This window comes from Rhinoraja longicauda, chromosome 35, assembly GCF_053455715.1.
Source record: "Rhinoraja longicauda isolate Sanriku21f chromosome 35, sRhiLon1.1, whole genome shotgun sequence".
Classification (NCBI taxonomy): domain Eukaryota; kingdom Metazoa; phylum Chordata; class Chondrichthyes; order Rajiformes; family Arhynchobatidae; genus Rhinoraja; species Rhinoraja longicauda.
This window is the reverse complement of record NC_135987.1, coordinates 21,152,664-21,171,731: the sequence shown is the minus strand read 5'-3', so window position 1 is coordinate 21,171,731 and position 19,068 is coordinate 21,152,664. Positions and strand designations below refer to the sequence as shown.

The 19,068-nt window shown below is 48.1% G+C and overlaps 1 protein-coding gene across 1 annotated transcript in view; it reads left to right on the top strand.

Moving 5' to 3' along the window:
- Nucleotides 1-19,068, top strand: part of zswim8 (zinc finger, SWIM-type containing 8) — a 95,066-nt gene that overhangs the window by 25,163 nt on the left and 50,835 nt on the right. Inside the window, exons 4-6 of the mRNA XM_078428356.1 lie at nucleotides 1,361-1,455; nucleotides 11,288-11,460; nucleotides 15,027-15,134. Of these exons, the coding sequence (XP_078284482.1) occupies nucleotides 1,361-1,455; nucleotides 11,288-11,460; nucleotides 15,027-15,134 (376 nt within the window). The remainder of the gene's footprint in view (nucleotides 1-1,360; nucleotides 1,456-11,287; nucleotides 11,461-15,026; nucleotides 15,135-19,068) is intronic.

Genomic DNA, 19,068 nt, shown 5'->3' with positions numbered 1-19,068 from the left:
TTCACAGAGTGCTGGAGTAACTCAGTGGGTCAGGCAGCATCTGTGGAGAACGTGGAATGGTGACGTTTCACAGAGTGCTGTAGTAACTCAGCGGGTCAGGCAGCATCTGTGGAGAACGTGGATAGGTGACGTTTCACAAAGTGCTGGAGTAACTCAGCGGGTCAGGCAGCATCTCTGGAGAACGTGGAATGGTGACGTTTCAGGTCTGGACCTGAACCAGCATCTGCAGTTCCTTGTTTTCTAACCTCAACATGAATTACTTGTGACCATAAGGCTGAGCAGATCAGATCGATGACTAATCCAATGGCTAAGTATCTGGTTGAGTGTAGGAGGAAGAGACGAGTGGGGAGATGAAGGGGCGTTCCACCTGTTCTCTGCTGTTTCTTGGGCAGATGTCCAGATCCAACGAGCTGTCACACACTGCTAATCTCCAAGATTAGCCGAGTGGTTTAGACTGCAATGCTCGATGCTTCCTGGTGGAATATTGGCCTTCACGGCTGGTGCTATTGTTCCATGGCCAAGAGTGCCCCATTCCTCAGTCACTCCGTATCATGCCCAGGAGATGCACGGGGCAAGTAATGCACCCAGTGGTGGGTGCCTGCAACACATTGCCCGCTGGTGGAGGCAGACACGATAATGGAGTGTGAGAGACCTCTAGATGGGCACATGGATATGCAGGGATGTGGGGCATTGTGTGTTACTGCTCCACAACAGAACATCGTGCAGAGACAAACAATACGCCTCCTGGCCCACAGTGCAGTCATGGCCGTTTGTAGCTCGGAGTTTAGTTGGTGTTTGTGGTGTTCAATAGATGCATGGATGTTGGGAACAAGCTGCTCCTGAACCTGGGCGTTACAGCTTTCAGGCTCTTGTACCTTCCTCCCGATGGTAGCAGTGAGATGAGAGCGTGGCCAGGGTGGTGTGGGTCTCTGATGATGCTGGCAGTGTCCACCACTCTCAGTAGATGCCTTCGATGGTGGGGAGGTCAGTATCATGATGGACCTTCGATGGTGGGGAGATCAGTACCTGTGATGGACCTGTGATGGTGGGGAGGTCCGTACCTGCGATGGACCTTCGATAGTGGGGAGATCAGTACCTGTGATGGTGGGGAGGTCAGTACCTGTGATGGACCCGTGATGGTGGGGAGGTCCGTACCTGCGATGGACCTTCGATAGTGGGGAGATCAGTACCTGTGATGGTGGGGAGGTCAGTACCTGTGATGGACCTTCGATGGTGGGGAGGTCGGTACCTGTGGTGATGGGGAGGTCGGTACCTGTGATGGACTGGGCAGTGTCCACAACCTTGCATTGCGAGATGTTCTACTTTTAACATAATGAAGTGGCTCTCGTCTTGTCCTCAGGTTGTACTCGTGCCTGGCTAATGGCAGTGCTGATGAGTTCCAACGTGGAGACCAACTCTTCAGAGTGCGGGCGGTGAAAGATCCACTTCAGATAGGTAAGCTGCTGATTACAGACATCGTATTTCAGCCAAGAATGGCCTTTCCCTGCCTGCCGACAACGTAGAGTCTGGTGAGGAGTTCACTCTGGGCCGTTGGTTTTGTGACTTCTCTTGAGATATTCTTGGAGTTCAGGAAACAAAAGATAGAGTGCTGGAGTAACTCAGCGGGTCAGGCAGCATCTGTGGAGAACATGGATAGGTGACGCTTCACAGAGTGCTGGAGTAACTCAGCGGGTCAGGCAGCATCTGTGGAGAACATGGATAGGTGACGTTTCACAGAGTGCTGGAGTAACTCAGCGGGTCAGGCAGCATCTGTGGAGAACATGGATAGGTGACGTTTTGTACCGGGACCCTTCTTCAGACTGATTCTAATGGGGAAGGGGGAGAAAGCTTGAAGCAAGATTGGGCAGGACAAAGCCTGGCGAGTGATAGGTGGATGCAATCAAACCATCTATCATTTGCCAGGATTTGCCCCACCCTCACCTCTCTTCCAGCTTCCCCCCTCGCCTCTCCCAAAACCACCACAATCAGTCTGAAGGAGGGTCCCGACCTGAAACGTCACCTATCCATGTTTTCCTCAGATGCTGCCTGACCCGCTGTGTTACTCCAGCACTGTGCGTCTGGATCACTGTGAAGGGTCGTTTAGTGTGCTGGGGAGGGTTTGTTCTGGCTTGTTCCCATCACCATGCTCTTTTGCCATTGTTGGTTGGCTGCCCGCCCAGTGGTGGTCGTGCGGTGCGATGTAACAACCTACACGTGTGTGCAGTGTTGATCCACAGGCTGCAAGTTTCACTGTTTCTTACGTCACAATTTTCAAAAATGCTATCATTTAAGGGCAGCAGCTGGTGGAACTGCTGACTCGCTGAGCCAAAAGCCCGGGTTCGATCCTGACCTCGGGTGCTGTCTGTGTGGAGTTTGTACGTTCTCCCTGTGACCGTGTGGGCTTTCTCTCCGTGCTCCCACATCCCAAAGACATGTGGGTTTGTAGGTTAATTGGCCTTTTGTAAATTGCCCCCAGTGTGCAGGGAGTGGATGTGATAGTCAGATAACAGAAATAGTGTGAATGGGCGATCGATGGTTGGCATGGACTCGGTGGGCCGAAGGGCCTGTATCCATGCTGTATCTTCCAATCAGTCAACCCATGGGGCCTGGTGATCTCAGAAAGCACAGTGTCATTTCAAAAGACTTGTTTGTCCACAGCTCTCTGGACAACCCAAGGATGTCCCCAAAATGCTTTACAATCAACAAATTACATTGGAAGTAGTCAGTGTTGTAACTCAGTAGATGTGGACAATGTTATTCTTGGAACTCTATCCCAAAATGTAACTCCTGACCTGGATTCTAAACATCAAGAGCATTAAGGGTGGAAATGTTTCACAGCTGGGAAAGCATTTCCAGAGGTGTTTTATCGGTGGGGATTTGTTCGGCTTCCCCTGGTGGGTAAACCGGTAACGAGAGGGCTTAGAGTTTTATTCATTGATGAGAGAGAGGTTGACATCATTCCTGCAATTCACAAGTGTTCCTACAGACAGCACCCGTAGTCAGGATCGAACCTGGGTCCCTGGTGCTGTAAAGCAGCAACTCTACCCGCTGCACCACCGTGCCCGCCCTTAGAGAGCTGTGGAAATGCCAGACTTACTGCCCCTCCTGAACGCAGCAGCATCTGCAAACCAATTTAAACCCAAACCCGAGCTTTTATTAGTCTAGGTTATCAAGAACTCTGGAACAAAAATGGAAAGATTAAATGTGTAAGAAAGAACTGCAGATGCTGGTTTACACCGAAGATAGACACAAAATGCTGGAGTAACTCAGTGGGGCAGGCAGCATCTCTGGAGAGAAGGGATGGGTGATGTCACTCAGAGGTACTGTCTGACCCGTTGAGTTATTCCAACATTTTGTGTCTATCTTCAGTGGAAAGATTACGCAACTAATCTTCCATGAGAGATTGGTCCCGTCTCCAGCTATTGGAAAGAATAAGTTGTTGTTTTCTTTCCCAGGTTAATGGACAGAATCAGGGATTAAGGGATACGGGGAGAAAGCAGGAACAGGGAACTGATTGTGGATGATCAGCCATGATCATATTGAATGGTGGTGCTGGCTCGAAGGGCTGAATGACCTACTCCTGCACCTATTTTCTATGTTTCTATGAGTATTGAGGGAAAATTCATTCCATGAGTATTGGATTGTGACATCTACTAACGTTGCTTTCTGCAGTAACTAACATACCAACCTTTAGCAGGCATTCCAATTCAATGAGCATGTCCATTAACTGGTGATAGACACAAAATGCCGAAGTAACTCAGTGGGTCAGGCAGCATCTGTGGAGAACATGGATAGGTGACGTTTCACAGAGTGCTGGAGTAACTCAGTGGGGCAGGCAGCATCTCTGGAGAACATGGATAGGTGACGTTTCACAGAGTGCTGGAGTAACTCAGTGGGTCAGGCAGCATCTGTGGAGAACATGGATAGGTGACGTTTCACAGAGTGCTGGAGTAACTCAGTGGGTCAGGCAGCATCTCTGGAGAACGTGGATAGGTGACGTTTCACAGAGTGCTGGAGTAACTCAGTGGGTCAGGCAGCATCTCTGGAGAACATGGATAGGTGACGTTTCAGGTCGGGACCGTTCTTCAGTCTGAAGAAGTGTCCCGTCACATATTCATTTTGTCCTGAGATGCTGCCTGACCTGCTGAGTTACTTCAGCATTTTGTGTCTAACTTTGTTATAAACTAGCATCTGCTGTTCCTTGTAACTTCATATCCTTTTAACTGATTCTGACTTAACTACAAAATAACAGTTGCAGAGTCCTGAATTTCAAGGGTTATAAAATTAACATCAGCTATAACACTGCATTCTTCAGCGCACTTGTATATCTCCTGATTATACTCGTGTGTCATATTATTTGACTGGGTAGCATGCAAACTAAACTGTGTAGGAAGGAACTGCAGATGCTGGCTTACACCAAAGATAGACACTAAATGCTGGAGTAACTCAGCGGGTCAGGCAGCATCTGTGGAGAACATGGATAGGTGACGTTTCACAGAGTGCTGGAGTAACTCAGCGGGTCAGGCAGCATCTCTGGAGAGAGCCGAAGAAGGGTCTCGACCTGAAACGTCGCCCATTCCTTCTCTCCAGAGATGCTGCCTGTCCCGCTGAGTTACTCCAGCATTTTGTGTCTATCCACAGCACCATTTAGCTTCATGCCATCAACAATTGGTTTTCAGCTTCCATTTTAGTTGCTGCCAAGTCCAATTCCCAGCCATTGAGCAGTAACGTGGCCAACGTCTTAAAGTCTTTTCCAAGTCTGATTAAGAGCTCATTCATTATAAATAGCAAGTGTCTTGCACTATTATTGATCGTAAGTCATAAGATATTTTATAAAGAGAGTAGCGTTACACTGAGGCATGCATTATGCATGTGTGGTGGCAATGTAGTTGCTTGACATCTGGGTCCCACTGTGAGTTCAGTGGATTATCTGCTTTGTTGATGGCTTCTCCCAGATAACATCGACCTGTTCAACATTTTCCATGATCTCGATTCCCTTTGGCCTGTTTTCACACCTTGCACTTCCTTATCTATGTATCTCCCTCTCCCCTGACATCAGTCTGAAGAAGGGTCTCGACCCGAAACGTCACCCATTCCTTCTCTCCCGAGATGCTGCCTGACCTGCTGAGTTACTCCAGCATTTTGTGTCTACCTTCGATTTAAACCAGCATCTGCTGTTCTTTCTTACACACACACACACACACACACACACACACACACACACACACACACACACACACACACACACACACACACACACACACACACACACATATATATATATACACACACACACACACACACACACACACACACACACACACACACACACACACACACACACACACACACACACACATATATATATATACACACACACACACACATATATATATATATACACACACACACACACACACACACACACACATATATATATATACACACACACACACATATATATATATATACACACACACACACACACACACACACACACATATATATATACACACACACACACACACACATATATATATACACACACACACGCGCACGCGCACACACGCACGCAATTAAACATACTTAAACTTGATTAAAATAATGTAGGTAACTCGCGTCTGCTCCTAGCTTTTGTTTAGTAGACTGCTGTGCTCAGACATACAGCGGGGAAACAGGCCCTTCAGCCCACCAGAGACAGACACAAAAAGCTGGTGCAACTCAGTGCAAAGCTGGGAAAGAGATGGAGGTGGCAGAAAGCCTGGCGAGTGATAGGTGGAGTCATGTTGACCAGACACCAGGCTTGGTTGGGGGATGCTTATTTGTGGCCCTGGGGACCACAAATGAATGAGTTGTTTTCTTTAATAATCATAGAAACATAGAAAAATAGGTGCAGGAGTAGGCCATTCGGCCCTTCGAGCCAGCACCCAGTGAAAACCTACGCAGAACATACAAACTCCACACCCAGAGTCAGGATCGAACCTGAGTCTCTGGTGCTGTGAGGCAGCAGCTCTACCCGCTGCGCCATCGTGCCGGCCCAGCTGAGAACTTTCCAAACTTGCGGCCAGGGTCAAGTCTCTGAGGCGGTGGGAGTCGTGTGCGGAACCACGGTCTCGTTCTGCGGCACGCAATGCACTCGTGCTACACGTGGGACTCGTTACTAAACACAATGGTATTCCATTCCCACTGAAAGGCAACCGGGGCATAAACATCTTTCACAGCGATCACATTGTGCATTGTTGAAGCCTGGCGGGGGATGTCATTTGGACTGCTGGAGGGTGCCCTGCGAAAATATGCAGGTCCATCCCTCAACAGTACATTGTGGCATCCCTTCACGAAGATGGCCTGACCCGCTGAGTTACTCCAGCACTCTGTGAAACGTCACCTGTCCATGTTCTCCACAGATGCTGCCTGACCCGCTGAGTTACTCCAGCACTCTGTGAAACGTCACCTGTCAATGTTCTCCACAGATGCTGCCTGACCCGCTGAGTTACTCCAGCACTCTGTGAAACATCACCTATCAATGTTCTCCACAGATGCTGCCTGATCCGCTGAGTTACTCCAGCACTCTGTGAAATGAATACCTTCGATTTGTACCAGCATCTGCAGTTATTTTCTTACAAGCACTCTGTGAAACGTCACCTATCTGTGTTCTCCAGAGATGCTGCCTGACCCGCTCAGTTACTCCAGCAGTTTCTGTCTTGTTTTTTGGTAAACCAGCATCTGCAGTTCCTTGCATCTACCTGCTGTCTGACCCGCTGAGTTACTCCAGCACTTTGTGTTTCTTTTGTAAGCCAACATCTTACTGTATTAATTTATTTTTTGTGTTAAAAAAAAAATTCTACTTGCCACTTTCATTTCACTGCACATCTTGTATATGTATGTGACAAATAAACTTGACTTGACTTGATCAGAGGTTCCCTGTGACCATTATATTTCCCTGTCCTTTTTTTAAACTGGGCTCTTCCATTGATGGAGCCTTGGGACTTGTTTGTATTTTTGGATGCAGTGGTCTTTGGGAGCAGAGTTAGCACCAACGTGCATTGTGCTTGCTTATCTACAGCATAATAGACTTTCAACATCAAGGATCTGGAATGAGCTTTGAGTCAAAGTGTTGTAAATGTCTTTTTAACCGGGGATGGTTGTGTTGGGTCAGAGGTTGTGTTTCAATGCTTTTTTCCACAGCTGAGTCACGCTGAGCTCTGCTATAAATGGAAGCCTTATCTTTGACGTACTCCAGTTTATTTCTTCTGGTTTCGTTCCAGCCAGATTGCAAACATAAGATGCTTCAAATGTATTTAAAACAAAGCAAGTGGTGGGAGCTTGGAACGGGCTGCCAGGGGAGGCGGTGGAGGCGGATACAATAGTGGTGTTTAAAAGGCTTGTGGATAGGCACATGGATATACAGGGAATGGAGGGAGATGGGTCACGTGCAGGCAGAGGGGATTAGTTTAACTTAATTTAATGTGACGTTCAGCCCTGACGTTGTGGGTTGAAGGGCCTGTTCCCATGCTTACTGCTCTGTGTTCTATGAAGAGTAGAGCATCTCGGTGTGGCGCAGTGGTAGAGTTGTTGCCTCACAGCGCGCCAGAGACCCGGGTTCCATCCTGACTACAGGTGCCGTCTGTACGGAGTTTGTACGTTCTCCCCGTGACCTGCGTGGGTTTTTCCCACATTCAAAAGACGTGCATGTTTGTAGGTTAATTGACTTGGTATAATTGTAAAGGTGTCCCGAGTGTGTGTAGGGTGGTGTTAAGTGTGTGGGGATCGCTGGACTGCATGGACTCGGTGGGCCGAAGGGCGCTGTATCTCTAAAACTAAATGAAAACTACAGCTGACAGCAGAGTCAAAATGTTGATATCAATCACTAGTGTAGATTCATGCAGGAAAGCTGAGCAATGGTGCTTATGCTGTAGGAACGCTGCCAGGCGTCAGTCGTCAGCAAGGACCAGCCTCACGGACTCTTGCTGCCCTCCACAGATGCTGCCTGACTTGCTAAGAATTACAAAACCCACCTCCCTTGACCCTGTAGACCTGCGTTTCTCAACTCTTTAACCCTTGCCAAACCCTTGAAATAAGTTTCATCTCTCAGGGAACCCCGACATAAAAGTTAATTAAAAATCGTGAGCCACGTGTGATGATACACGAACCCTTCGCTAAATATTTTCCCAATGATTAATATACTTTTAAATGATATAACAGGTTGAAGACTTTATTATAATATCCAAAAATATGCCACACGTGAATAATAAAATTATGAATATAAAATTAAACACAAAAGTGACTCAAAAATGCATTTACAAATGATTTGCCTATTGATCACTATTTCTCTCGGAACCCCTCGTGACCTCTCGCGGAACACTAGCGTTGTGTAGACAGACACAAAATGCTGGAGGAACTCAGAGAGTCGGGCAGCATCTATGGAGAGAAGGATTGGGTGACTTTTTGGGTCATAGAAAAATAGAAACATAGAAAATAGGTGCAGTAGTAGGCCATTCGGCCCTTCGAGCCTGCACCGCCATTCAATATGATCATGGCTGATCATCCAACTCAGTATCCTGTACCTGCCTTCTCTCCATACCCCCTGATCCCTTTAGCCACAAGGGCGACATCTAACTCCCTCTTAAATATAGCCAATGAACTGGCCTCAACTACCTTCTGTGGCAGAGAATTCCACAGATTCACCACTCTCTGTGTGAAAAAAAACGTTCTCATCTCGGTCCTAAAAGACTTCCCCCTTATCCTTAAACTGTGACCCCTTGTTCTGGACTTCCCCAACATCGGGAACAATCTTCCTGCATCTAGCCTGTCCAACCCCTTAAGAATTTTGTAAGTTTCTATAAGATCCCCCCTCAATCTTCTAAATTCCAGCGAGTACAAGTCGAGACCTTTCTTCAGACTGAGAGTGAGGGGAGAGGGAGACATAGAGATACGGAAGGTTAAAGTGTGAAAACGAGAGACCAAAGCAATATTCTACGCCTATATTAAGCTAAGTAACTTTTGAGCCGAAACGTCTCCCATTCCTTCTCTCCATAGATGCTGCCTGTCCCACTGAGTTACTCCAGCTTTTTGTGTCTGTCTTTGGTGTAAACCAGCATGGGTGACGTTTCGGGTCGAGACCCTTCTTCAGACTGAGAGTCAGGGGAGAGGGAGACACAGAGATATGGAAGGATAAGGTGTGAAAACGACAGATCAAAGCAATACTTTTGGCCTCTATGAAGCCTTTTTCCTGTCCTCTTGAACTGGTCCTGCAATCTCCAGCTGCTGGTGTGAATACCCACGAGGATTTTCTCCTCATGTATGTATCAATTTATTCAATACAGAGATCCCTTGTCAGCATCACCTGAGGCTTGTGGCACCTTGGTTTGCCAATTCATGCCAGCTTTTCTTCGGGCGGTCACGGTGGCGCAGCGGTAGAGTTGCTGCCTTACAGCGAATGCAGCGCCGGAGACCCGGGTTCGATCCTTACCACGGGTGCTGTCTGTATGGAGTTTGTACGTTCTCCCCGTGACCTGCGTGGGTTTTCCCCGAGATCTTCGGTTTCCTCCCACACTCCAAAGACGTACAGGTATGTAGGTTAATTGGCTTGACAAATGTAAAAATTGTCCCTAGTGTGTGTAGGATAGTGTTAGTGTGCGGGGATCGCTGGTCGGCGCGGACCCGGTGGGCCGAAGGGGCCAGTTTCCGCGCTGTAACTCTAAAACTAAAAACTCTTTGCGAATTATGTGGATTGGAAGTGCTGCAAAGGCAACTCTCCAGTATCTCATTGCGTGATATCGACTCAGTATAAACACAACATGTCACTATGTGGCACACAGATGCATGTTGTGTTGGTGAATCTGCAATGAAATTAGGGATGATCAGATGATAATTAATGACTCATTTAGTAAACATTCTCAAAGTTACCTTTCTTTTTAGTTTGGAGATACAGCGCGGAAACAGGCCCTTCGGCCCACCGAATCCGCACTGACCAGCGATCCCTGCACACTAACACTATCCTATACACACTAGGGAAAATTTTACATTTATACCAAGCCAATTAACCTACAAACCTGCACGTCTTTGGAGTGTGGGCGGAAACCGAAGATCCCATAAAAACCCACGCAGGTCACGGGGAGAACGCACAAACTCTGTAGACACAAAATGCTGGGGTAACTCGGCGGGTCAGGCAGCATCTGTGGTGAGAAGGAATGCGTGACGTTTCAGGTCAAGACCCTCTCCCCTGACTCAGTCTGAAGAAGGGTCTCGACCCGAAACGTCACCCATTCCATCTCTCCAGAGATGCTTGTCCCACTGAGTTACTCCAGAATTATGTGTCTACCTTTGATTTAAAGCAGCATCTGCAGTTTTCTTTCCTGTGCAAACTCCGTAGAGGGGATTAAACTCAGGTCTCTGGCGCTGAAAGGCAGAAGCTCAAGGATCTCCTACTCTTCAATGAGAAAACGTCCAGGCCCATCCCACCTCTTCCAATAACTCTGGCCTTGAGTGCCTCAGTCCCTGAGATGTTCTGTGGAATAACCTTAGGTTGGGAATGGTGGCAGGGTTCCTGCGTTATATCCATGCCAAGAGACGACTTGATTTCAACACTGGCTTACGTGAATAAAGATTGTTCAACTAGTTGTCCTTGAGTGGGGCTGTACACATGTCCCCAGCGTTACTGTGGGGGTTGGACACGTAAATAACTACCCAAAGATGGACACAAAATGCCAGAGTAACTCAGCGGGTCAGGCAGCATCTGTGGAGAACATGGATAGGTGACATTTCACAGAGTGCTGGAGTAACTCAGCGGGCCAGGCAGCATCTGTGGAGAACATGGAAAGGTGACGTTTCGGGACGGAACCCTTCTTCAGACTGATCATTCTGAACAAGGGTCCTGATATGAAATGTCACATCAATTTTCTCCAGAGATGCTGCCTGATCAACTGTTACTCTTCCCCCTCCTGCCCCCCTCCCCTCCCCCCTCCTCTCCATTCCATCCCCCTCAACCCCCCTTATCCTCCCTCCCTCCCTAGGAGATAGATTTAAACTTTAAAATGTGAATAACTTAAAAAATATAACACCGATTTCAGTGAAACTTCTTCCATTAGCACCACAGGGATGACGGTGAGTAAGGTGGGCCTAAAATTGTCCCGCTATCGTGTACCGTTTTGGCTGTAGTTCAGGAACAAACAAACAAACAGACGCGGGTTTTAGTATACAGATGCTGCATGCTGTAGATGATTAAGGGGCCACCACTAACATATCTCCCCCTCTCTCCCCCTCTCTCCCCCTCTGCTGCGTGGAGCAGGATTCCACCTGAGTGCCACCGTGGTTCCACTGCAGACGGCTCAGGCCAAGGGGGCCTTCAACGTGGCGGTGATGTTTGACCGCTGCAGGATAACGTCGTGCAGCTGTACGTGCGGGGCCGGGGCCAAGTGGTGCGCCCACGTAGTGGCCCTCTGCCTCTTCCGCATTCACAATGTGAGTACCCTGCCCCTGCCCCTGCTGCAGCCTCTCGCCCCACCGCTCACACAGTGCCTCGTGTACCAGCTCCTCGCGTGGACAGTGCCCCCTCGCGTGGACAGCACGCCCCTCGCGTGGACAGCACGCCCCTCGCGTGGACAGCACGCCCCTCGCGTGGACAGCACGCCCCCTCGCGTGGACAGCACCCCCTCGCGTGCACAGCACGCCCCTCGCGTGGACAGCACGCCCCCTCGCGCGGCCAGCACGCCTGGGAACGAGTGCAACGAGGGATGGAAGTCAATGTCAGAAACAAACCCGCCGTGGACTGTGTACTGAGGGGGAAGATTGGGCTGGGTTACTGACAGAGGGTGGGGGGGCTGGGGTGTGTACTGAGGGGGAGCTGGGACGTGCTAGGGAGGGAGGGGGGAACTGGGGTGTGTACTGAGGGAGTGGGGAGTTGGGGCATGTATTGAGGGTGGATCTGGGATGTGAACTGGGGGAGCTGGGGCATGTTGGGGAGGGAGGGGAAGATTGGGGCATGTTACTGAGGGAGGGGGGAGCTGGGGTGTGTTGGGGAGGGAGGGGGGAGCTGGGGTGTGTACTGAGGGAGGTGTTGGGGTATGTACTGAGGTGGGAGCTGGAGCGTGAACTGAGGGGGGAAGATTGGGGTGTGTTCCTGAGGGGAGGGGGAGATGGGGTGTGTTATTGAAGGGTGGAGAGTTGGAGTTTGTTACTGAGGGGGAGGGGGTTGTAAAGGGTTGGTCTGTTATTGTGGTGGTGGTTGTGGGGGAAAGTTGATCGGTTACCGAGCGAGGGGGGGGGGGTGGAGAGATGGGCTGTTGTTACTGGGGGGGAAGGGGGAGTTGGAGTGTGTTACCGAGGGAGGGGGGAGAATTTGGGTTTGTTACTGTGGGTGGCGTTTGAGTTTGTTACTGAGGGGGGTGAAACAGGTTGGGCTGTGTTATTGAGGGGATTGGTGGGGGAGAGTTGATCTGTTATGGTGGGGTGGGGGGGGTGGGGGGGGAGAGATGGGCTGTGCTACTGAGGGGCAATAGATGTGGCAAGCCGCTGAGATGGCGTTGGCCCAGTAATGGGCTATAATTGCCAGCGTCCTTGCATGTGATACCCCAGCCTCTGCCAGAACTCACTAAAAAAATCATAAAGCAACTTTGAAACCGGTTTGAAACAAGGAACGGCAGATGGTTGGAACTCATACCAGAGACACGTAGAGCTCTCCAGGAAATTCCATGCCAAAACTAGGTGGTGTTGGGGATATTTGTACATTGGTTCTCACGGATATTAAGTGTTTGCAGAAGACACAGACGCGCACACACCCATGCGCCCACACACACACACACACACACACACACACACACACACACACACACACACACACACACACACACACACACACACACACACACACACACACACACACACACACACACACACACACACACACACACACACACACACACACACACACACACCTAGACAATGGGATCACTAGACAATTCAATTCAATTCATGCCTCGCCCATAATAATAATAATAATATATTTATTTTATATAGCGCCTTAACACATGCACAAAGCGCTTTACAAATACAATTAACATAGAAACAAACAGACAAACAGACAAACTATCCTGACGGAAAAGCGGCGAATAAACAACGCCAGCGTCCTCTCACGTCAGGGTCCGGCAGTAGACATTAAAGAACACAAGACACACAGATACAATTTTTTACACAAAACAGCCATCACAGTGATTGCTCTAGGCATACCCTCACTGTGATGGAAGGCACTGTGATGGAAGGCCCATGAATAAAGGGGGACCATCTTGCTATCAAAGTTCAGTTTTAGTTTATTGTCACGTGTACCGACCGAGGTACAGTGAAAAGCTTTTGTTGCGTGCTATCCAACTAACGCAAGAAGTATTTCTGCAGACTATACTGTATGTGGTTGAATGACTCTATGAGATTAGTTTGGAGATACACCAAGTCCACGCCGTCCAGCGATCACCCGTTCACACTAGTTCTACATTCTCCCACTTTCTCATCCACTCCATGCACACTAGTGGCAATTTACGGAGGGCCAATTAACTACAAACCCTCAAGTCTTTGGGATATGGGAGGAAATCCACGGATGCTTTCCAAGGTAGCACATTTCTTCCTGCTGATTCATAGACTTATTTCTGGGCTTTAATTTCTGTGAATTGTAGTTCGTTAGTTACCTGGGAGATAATGTGGCCTGGTAGTAAATGCAGTTTAGACAATAGACAATAGACAATAGGTGCAGGAGGAGGCCATTCGGCCCTTCGAGCCAGCACCGCCATTCAATGTGATCATGGCTGATCATTCTCAATCAGTACCCCGTTCCTGCCTTCTCCCCATACCCCCTGACTCCGCTATCCTTAAGAGCTCTATCCAGCTCTCTCTTGAGTGCATTCAGAGAATTGGCCTCCACTGCCTTCTGAGGCAGAGAATTCCACAGATTCACAACTCTCTGACTGAAAATGTTTTTCCTCATCTCAGTTCTAAATGGCCTACCCCTTATTCTTAAACTGTGACCCCTGGTTCTGGACTCCCCCAACATTGGGAACATGTTTCCTGCCTCTAACGTGTCCAACCCCTTAATAATCTTATACGTTTCGATAAAATCCGATTTATTGCGAGCTAGAATCTTGGAAGCTGTGGAGGCAAAGTATTGATTAAAGTTATTGATCTTCTGGGCATCTATCTGTTACTAACAAATGATCAATTAGAATGCATTTTTCTTATAAAGAACGATGTACTCGCTGTTGATCAGAATCATTTCTTGGTTTTCTGTCTCTCGAGATGGACAAGGTTTATCGAGCTGCTCGTTCTCTGCCATGAAGGATTTCAACAGAGTTTATAAACTCTGTAATTGAGGCAATGCAGCGTAGGTTCACGAGATTGATCCCTGGGATGGCGGGACTGTCATATGAGGAAAGATTGAAAAGACTAGGCTTGTATTCACTGGAATTTAGAAGGATGAGAGGGGATCTTATAGAAACATATAAAATTATAACAAAAAAATTATAAATTATAAAAGGACTGGACAAGCTAGATGCAGGAAAAATGTTCCCAATGTTGGGGGAGTCCAGAACCAGGGGCCACAGTCTTAGAATAAAGGGGAGGCCATTTAAAACTGAGGTGAAAAGAAACTTTTTCACCCAGAGAGTTGTGAATTTGTGGAATTCTCTGCCACAGAGGGCAGTGGAAGCCAAATCACTGGATGAATTTAAGAGAGAGTTAGATAGAGATCATGGGGCTAGTGGAATCAAGGGATATGGGGAGAAGGCAGGCACGGGGCATTGATTGGGGACGATCAGCCATGATAATGAATGGCGGTGCTGGCTCGAAGGGCCGAATGGCCTCCTCCTGCACCTATTTTCTATGTTTGTATAAAGTTCCATTTCGAGACTGTGTTGTTCATGGATGTGTTCTGAAATGGCTCTAGGCACCATTTAGGACTTGTTGCAATTGGATCATTTCACCACAGAGTATCTCCAATCTATTTTTTCAGCTCCTGATTAAAGCATGACCTCTCGATTATCTTGTAGGCCTCTGCAGTTTGTCTTCGGGCGCCTGTGTCGGAGTCACTGTCACGGCTGCAGAGAGACCAGCTTCAGAAGTTCGCTCAGTATCTGATCAGTGAGTTGCCGCAGCAGGTAGGCACTCTTACTCTTCAGTTTCCCCACCTCGTTCCACTGTTGTTTTCAGATCTAAATCGGTGGTTTGACAATAGACAATAGGTGCAGGAGTAGGCCATTCGGCCCTTCGAGCCAGCACCGCCACTCAACGTACTCATGGCTGATCATTATCAATCAGCACCCCATTCCTGCCCTCTCCCCATACCCTCTGACTCCGCTATCATTAAGAGCTATCATTAAGATTCTGGCCTTCCATCACAGTGAGGAGGTGACTGGAGGAGACTCACTGTGATGGATGTTTCTTTTTTTTGTTTTGTGTTGGTTTGTGATTGTGTGTGTTATTGCTTATTTTTATTGCTCTTATTGTTGAACTGTGGGTAATGGAACTTCGTCCAAAATACTTGTTTTGTTTGGATGACAATAAAGGCCATTCTGATTCTGAGCTCTATCTAGCTCTCTCTTGAAAGCATCCAGAGAATTGGCCTCCACTGCCTTCTGAGGCAGAGAATTCCACAGACTCAACTATCTGGGTGAAAAAGTTTTTCCTCATCTCTGTTCTAAATGGCCGAACCCTTATTCTTAAACTGTGGTCCCTGGTTCTGGACTCCCCCATTTTGTAAAGCAAAATGAACATCTCTTTGTGGTTGAATTGGGATCATGTCAGATTAACTAATGTTAAAAAAGTGTGGAGGAACAGAGGGATCCTGGAGTGTACACTCACGGATCGCTGAAAGTAGCCAGACAAATGTATAGAGCCCCACACACACACACAGGCCCATCGGCCCATCGAGTGTGCTGACCATCAATCACTGATGCCATTCCCTTCCCCCACATTTCCATCATCCTCCCCTCCACAGATTCTACCGCCACACTACAAACTAGGAGTAAGTTACTGCGCCCAATTGACCTACCGACATGGGCAGAAGGTTCAATCTCCACACAGACCCTCTCGAATTGGCCCTGGATCACTAGAGCTGTGAGGCAGCAGGGCAATTTATTGGGATGCATCACAGCGCGGGTTTGGGAACGGCTCCATCCAAGACCACAAGAAATTGCAGAGAATTGTGGACGCAGCCCAGACCATCACACAAACCAACCTCCCTTCCATTGACTCCATCGACACCTCACGCTGCCTCGGCAAGGCCAGCAGCCCAGACCATCACACAAACCAACCTCCCTTCCATTGACTCCATCGACACCTCACGCTGCCTCGGCAAGGCCAGCAGCCCAGACCATCACACAAACCAACCTCCCTTCCATTGACTCCATCGACACCTCACGCTGCCTCGGCAAGGCCAGCAGCATCATCAAGGACCAGTCGCAGCCTGGCCACTCCCTCTTCTCCCCTCTCCCATCAGGCAAGAGGTACAGAAGTGTGGAGACGCACACCTCCAGTTTCAGGGACAGTTTCTTCCAGGCTGTTATCAGGCAACTGAACCGTCCTCTCACCAACTAGAGAGCGGTCCTGACCTCCCATCTACCTCATTGGAGACCTTTGAACTATCTTTAATAGGACTTTATCTTTTACCAAGTAATATTCCCATTAAAAGAGAGTTAGATAGAGCTCTAGGGGCCAGTGGAATCACGGGATATGGGGAGAAGGCAGGCACGGGTTACTGATTGTAGATGATCAGCCATGATCACAATGAATGGCAGTGCTGGCTCGAAGGGCCAAATGGCCTCCTCCTGCACCTATTTTCTATGTTTCTATGTAACCTGTATCTGTACACTGTGGACGGCTTGATTGTAATCATGTATAGTCTATTTGCTGAGTGGTTAGTACGCAACAAAAAGGTTTTCTCTGTACCTCGGTACACGTGACAATAATAACCTAAACAAAAGTTTTACAAAATAGAACTAAACCATTAGCTGCTCTGCTGTAAGGGCCTTTATTGGCTGAGGTTTGGAATATAAAGTCAAGGAAATGATGCTGGGTCTGTATATAATGCTCAGGAAAGAACTGCAGATGCCGGTTTAAATCGAAGGTAGACATAAAATGCTGGAGTAACTCAGCGGATCAGGCAGCATCTGTGGAGAACATGGATAGGTGACGTTTCACAGAGTGCTGGAGTAACTCAGCGGGTCAGGCAGCATCTGTGGAGAACATGGATAGGTAAAGTTTCACAGAGTGCTGGAGTAACTCAGCGGGTCAGGCAGCATCACTGGACAGAACTTAGTCTGAAGAAGCATCTTGACCCGAAACGTCACCCATACTTTCTCTCCAGAGATGCTGCTTGACCCGCTGAGTTATTCCAGCATTTTGTGTCTACCTGTATATAATGCTGCTTTGGCCACAGGTGCTGTGTATGGTTCTGGCTTCCAGGCTACAGAGGTTGGTGCAGGAAGGAACTGCAGATGCTGGTTTAAAGCGAAGATAGACACAAAAAGCTGGAGTAACTCAGCGGGACAGGCAGCATCTCTGGTGAGAAGAAGAGAGGAGGAGAACTTCTTAAAAGTAGACATACCTTGAGGAGATTTTGCAGTGGAGCAGGCAAAATGTGTAGGAAGGAACTGCAGATGCTGTTTTAAACCAAAGATAGACACAAATAGCTGGAGTAACTCAGCGAGACAGGTGGCATCTCTGGAGAGGAGTATGAGTCACACCAGCTCTTCGTGCCTCTCTACAGCGAGCTTGTGTTGGCACAGGAGGAGAGTACTGGGCTGGAGAATTGTACCAGGAGACTGAAGAAGCTGGAGTTGTTCACTTTGAGACTGAAGAAGCAAAGAGATTTAATTGAGTATAAAATTATGAGCTTAATTAGACAGAGTGAGCAAGAATAGGCTTTGTTCCCAGGCAAGCATTGATAATCAGAAGGCATCCATTTGAATTACTTGGTAGAACGTTCACAAGAGAGTTGAGGGAAAATGAAGTGGAAATGTCAAACATTAGAGGGCACAGTTTTATGGTGAGAGGGCAAAGTGTAAAGCAGATGTGTGGGGCAAGTATTGTTTCCACAGAGGGTGGTGGGTGCCTGGAACGCGCTGCCAGGGGTGGTGGTGGTGGAGGCAGAGAGGTTTGTAGTGTTTAAGAGGCTTTTAGATAGGCACAAGGATATGCAGAGAATGGAGGGATATCAATTACATTCAGCTAGAGTAGAGTAGTTTATCTTGGCATCAGGTTTAGCACAGATGTTGTGGGCTGAACGGCCCGTTCCTGTGCTGTACTAAGGGCCTGTTCCTGTGCTGTACAGGAATTCTGTTCTAAAAGAATTCTAATTCTAATTCTAATTCTAATTCTAATTCTGCACGGTGGCGCAGCGGTAGAGTTGCTGCTTTACAGCGAATGCAGCGCCGGAGACTCAGGTTCGATCCTGACTACGGGCGCTGTACTGTAAGGAGTTTGTACGTTCTCCCCGTGACCTGCGTGGGTTTTCTCCGAGATCTTCGGTTTCCTCCCACACTCCAAAGACGTACAGGTATGTAGGTTAATTGACTGGGTAAATGTAAAAATTGTCCCTAGTGTCTATAGGATAGTGTTAGTGTGCGGGGATCGCTGGGCTGCGCGGACTTGGTGGGCCGAAAAGGCCTGTTTCCGCGCTGTATCTGAAATATGAAGAAAAAATAAATACATATATATATATATAAAACTGCACCAAAGATTCCAAGGGTTTTGCAAGCCACTGCCTGACAGGGAATTGGGGGCAGAAGCTGTCTTGTTTTCAAGGTACGAGGATGAACATGGTTAAGAGTTGTGGATACTGTAATCTTGAACAGTCACACTGAATACGAGGCTATTCATGTTCTGTCTTAACCACGCTGGTCATCTACCTCAATGCTTGTGTTGTGACGATACCGTATACTGATTGGCTTCAGTTTAGTTTATCACCGTCATGTGTACTAAGGTACAGTGAAAAGCATTTGTGTTGTGCACTATCCAGTCAGCGGAAAGACTGGATTACATGAGTCCAATCAAACCGTCCACAGTGTACAGATGCAGGATAAAGAGAATAGC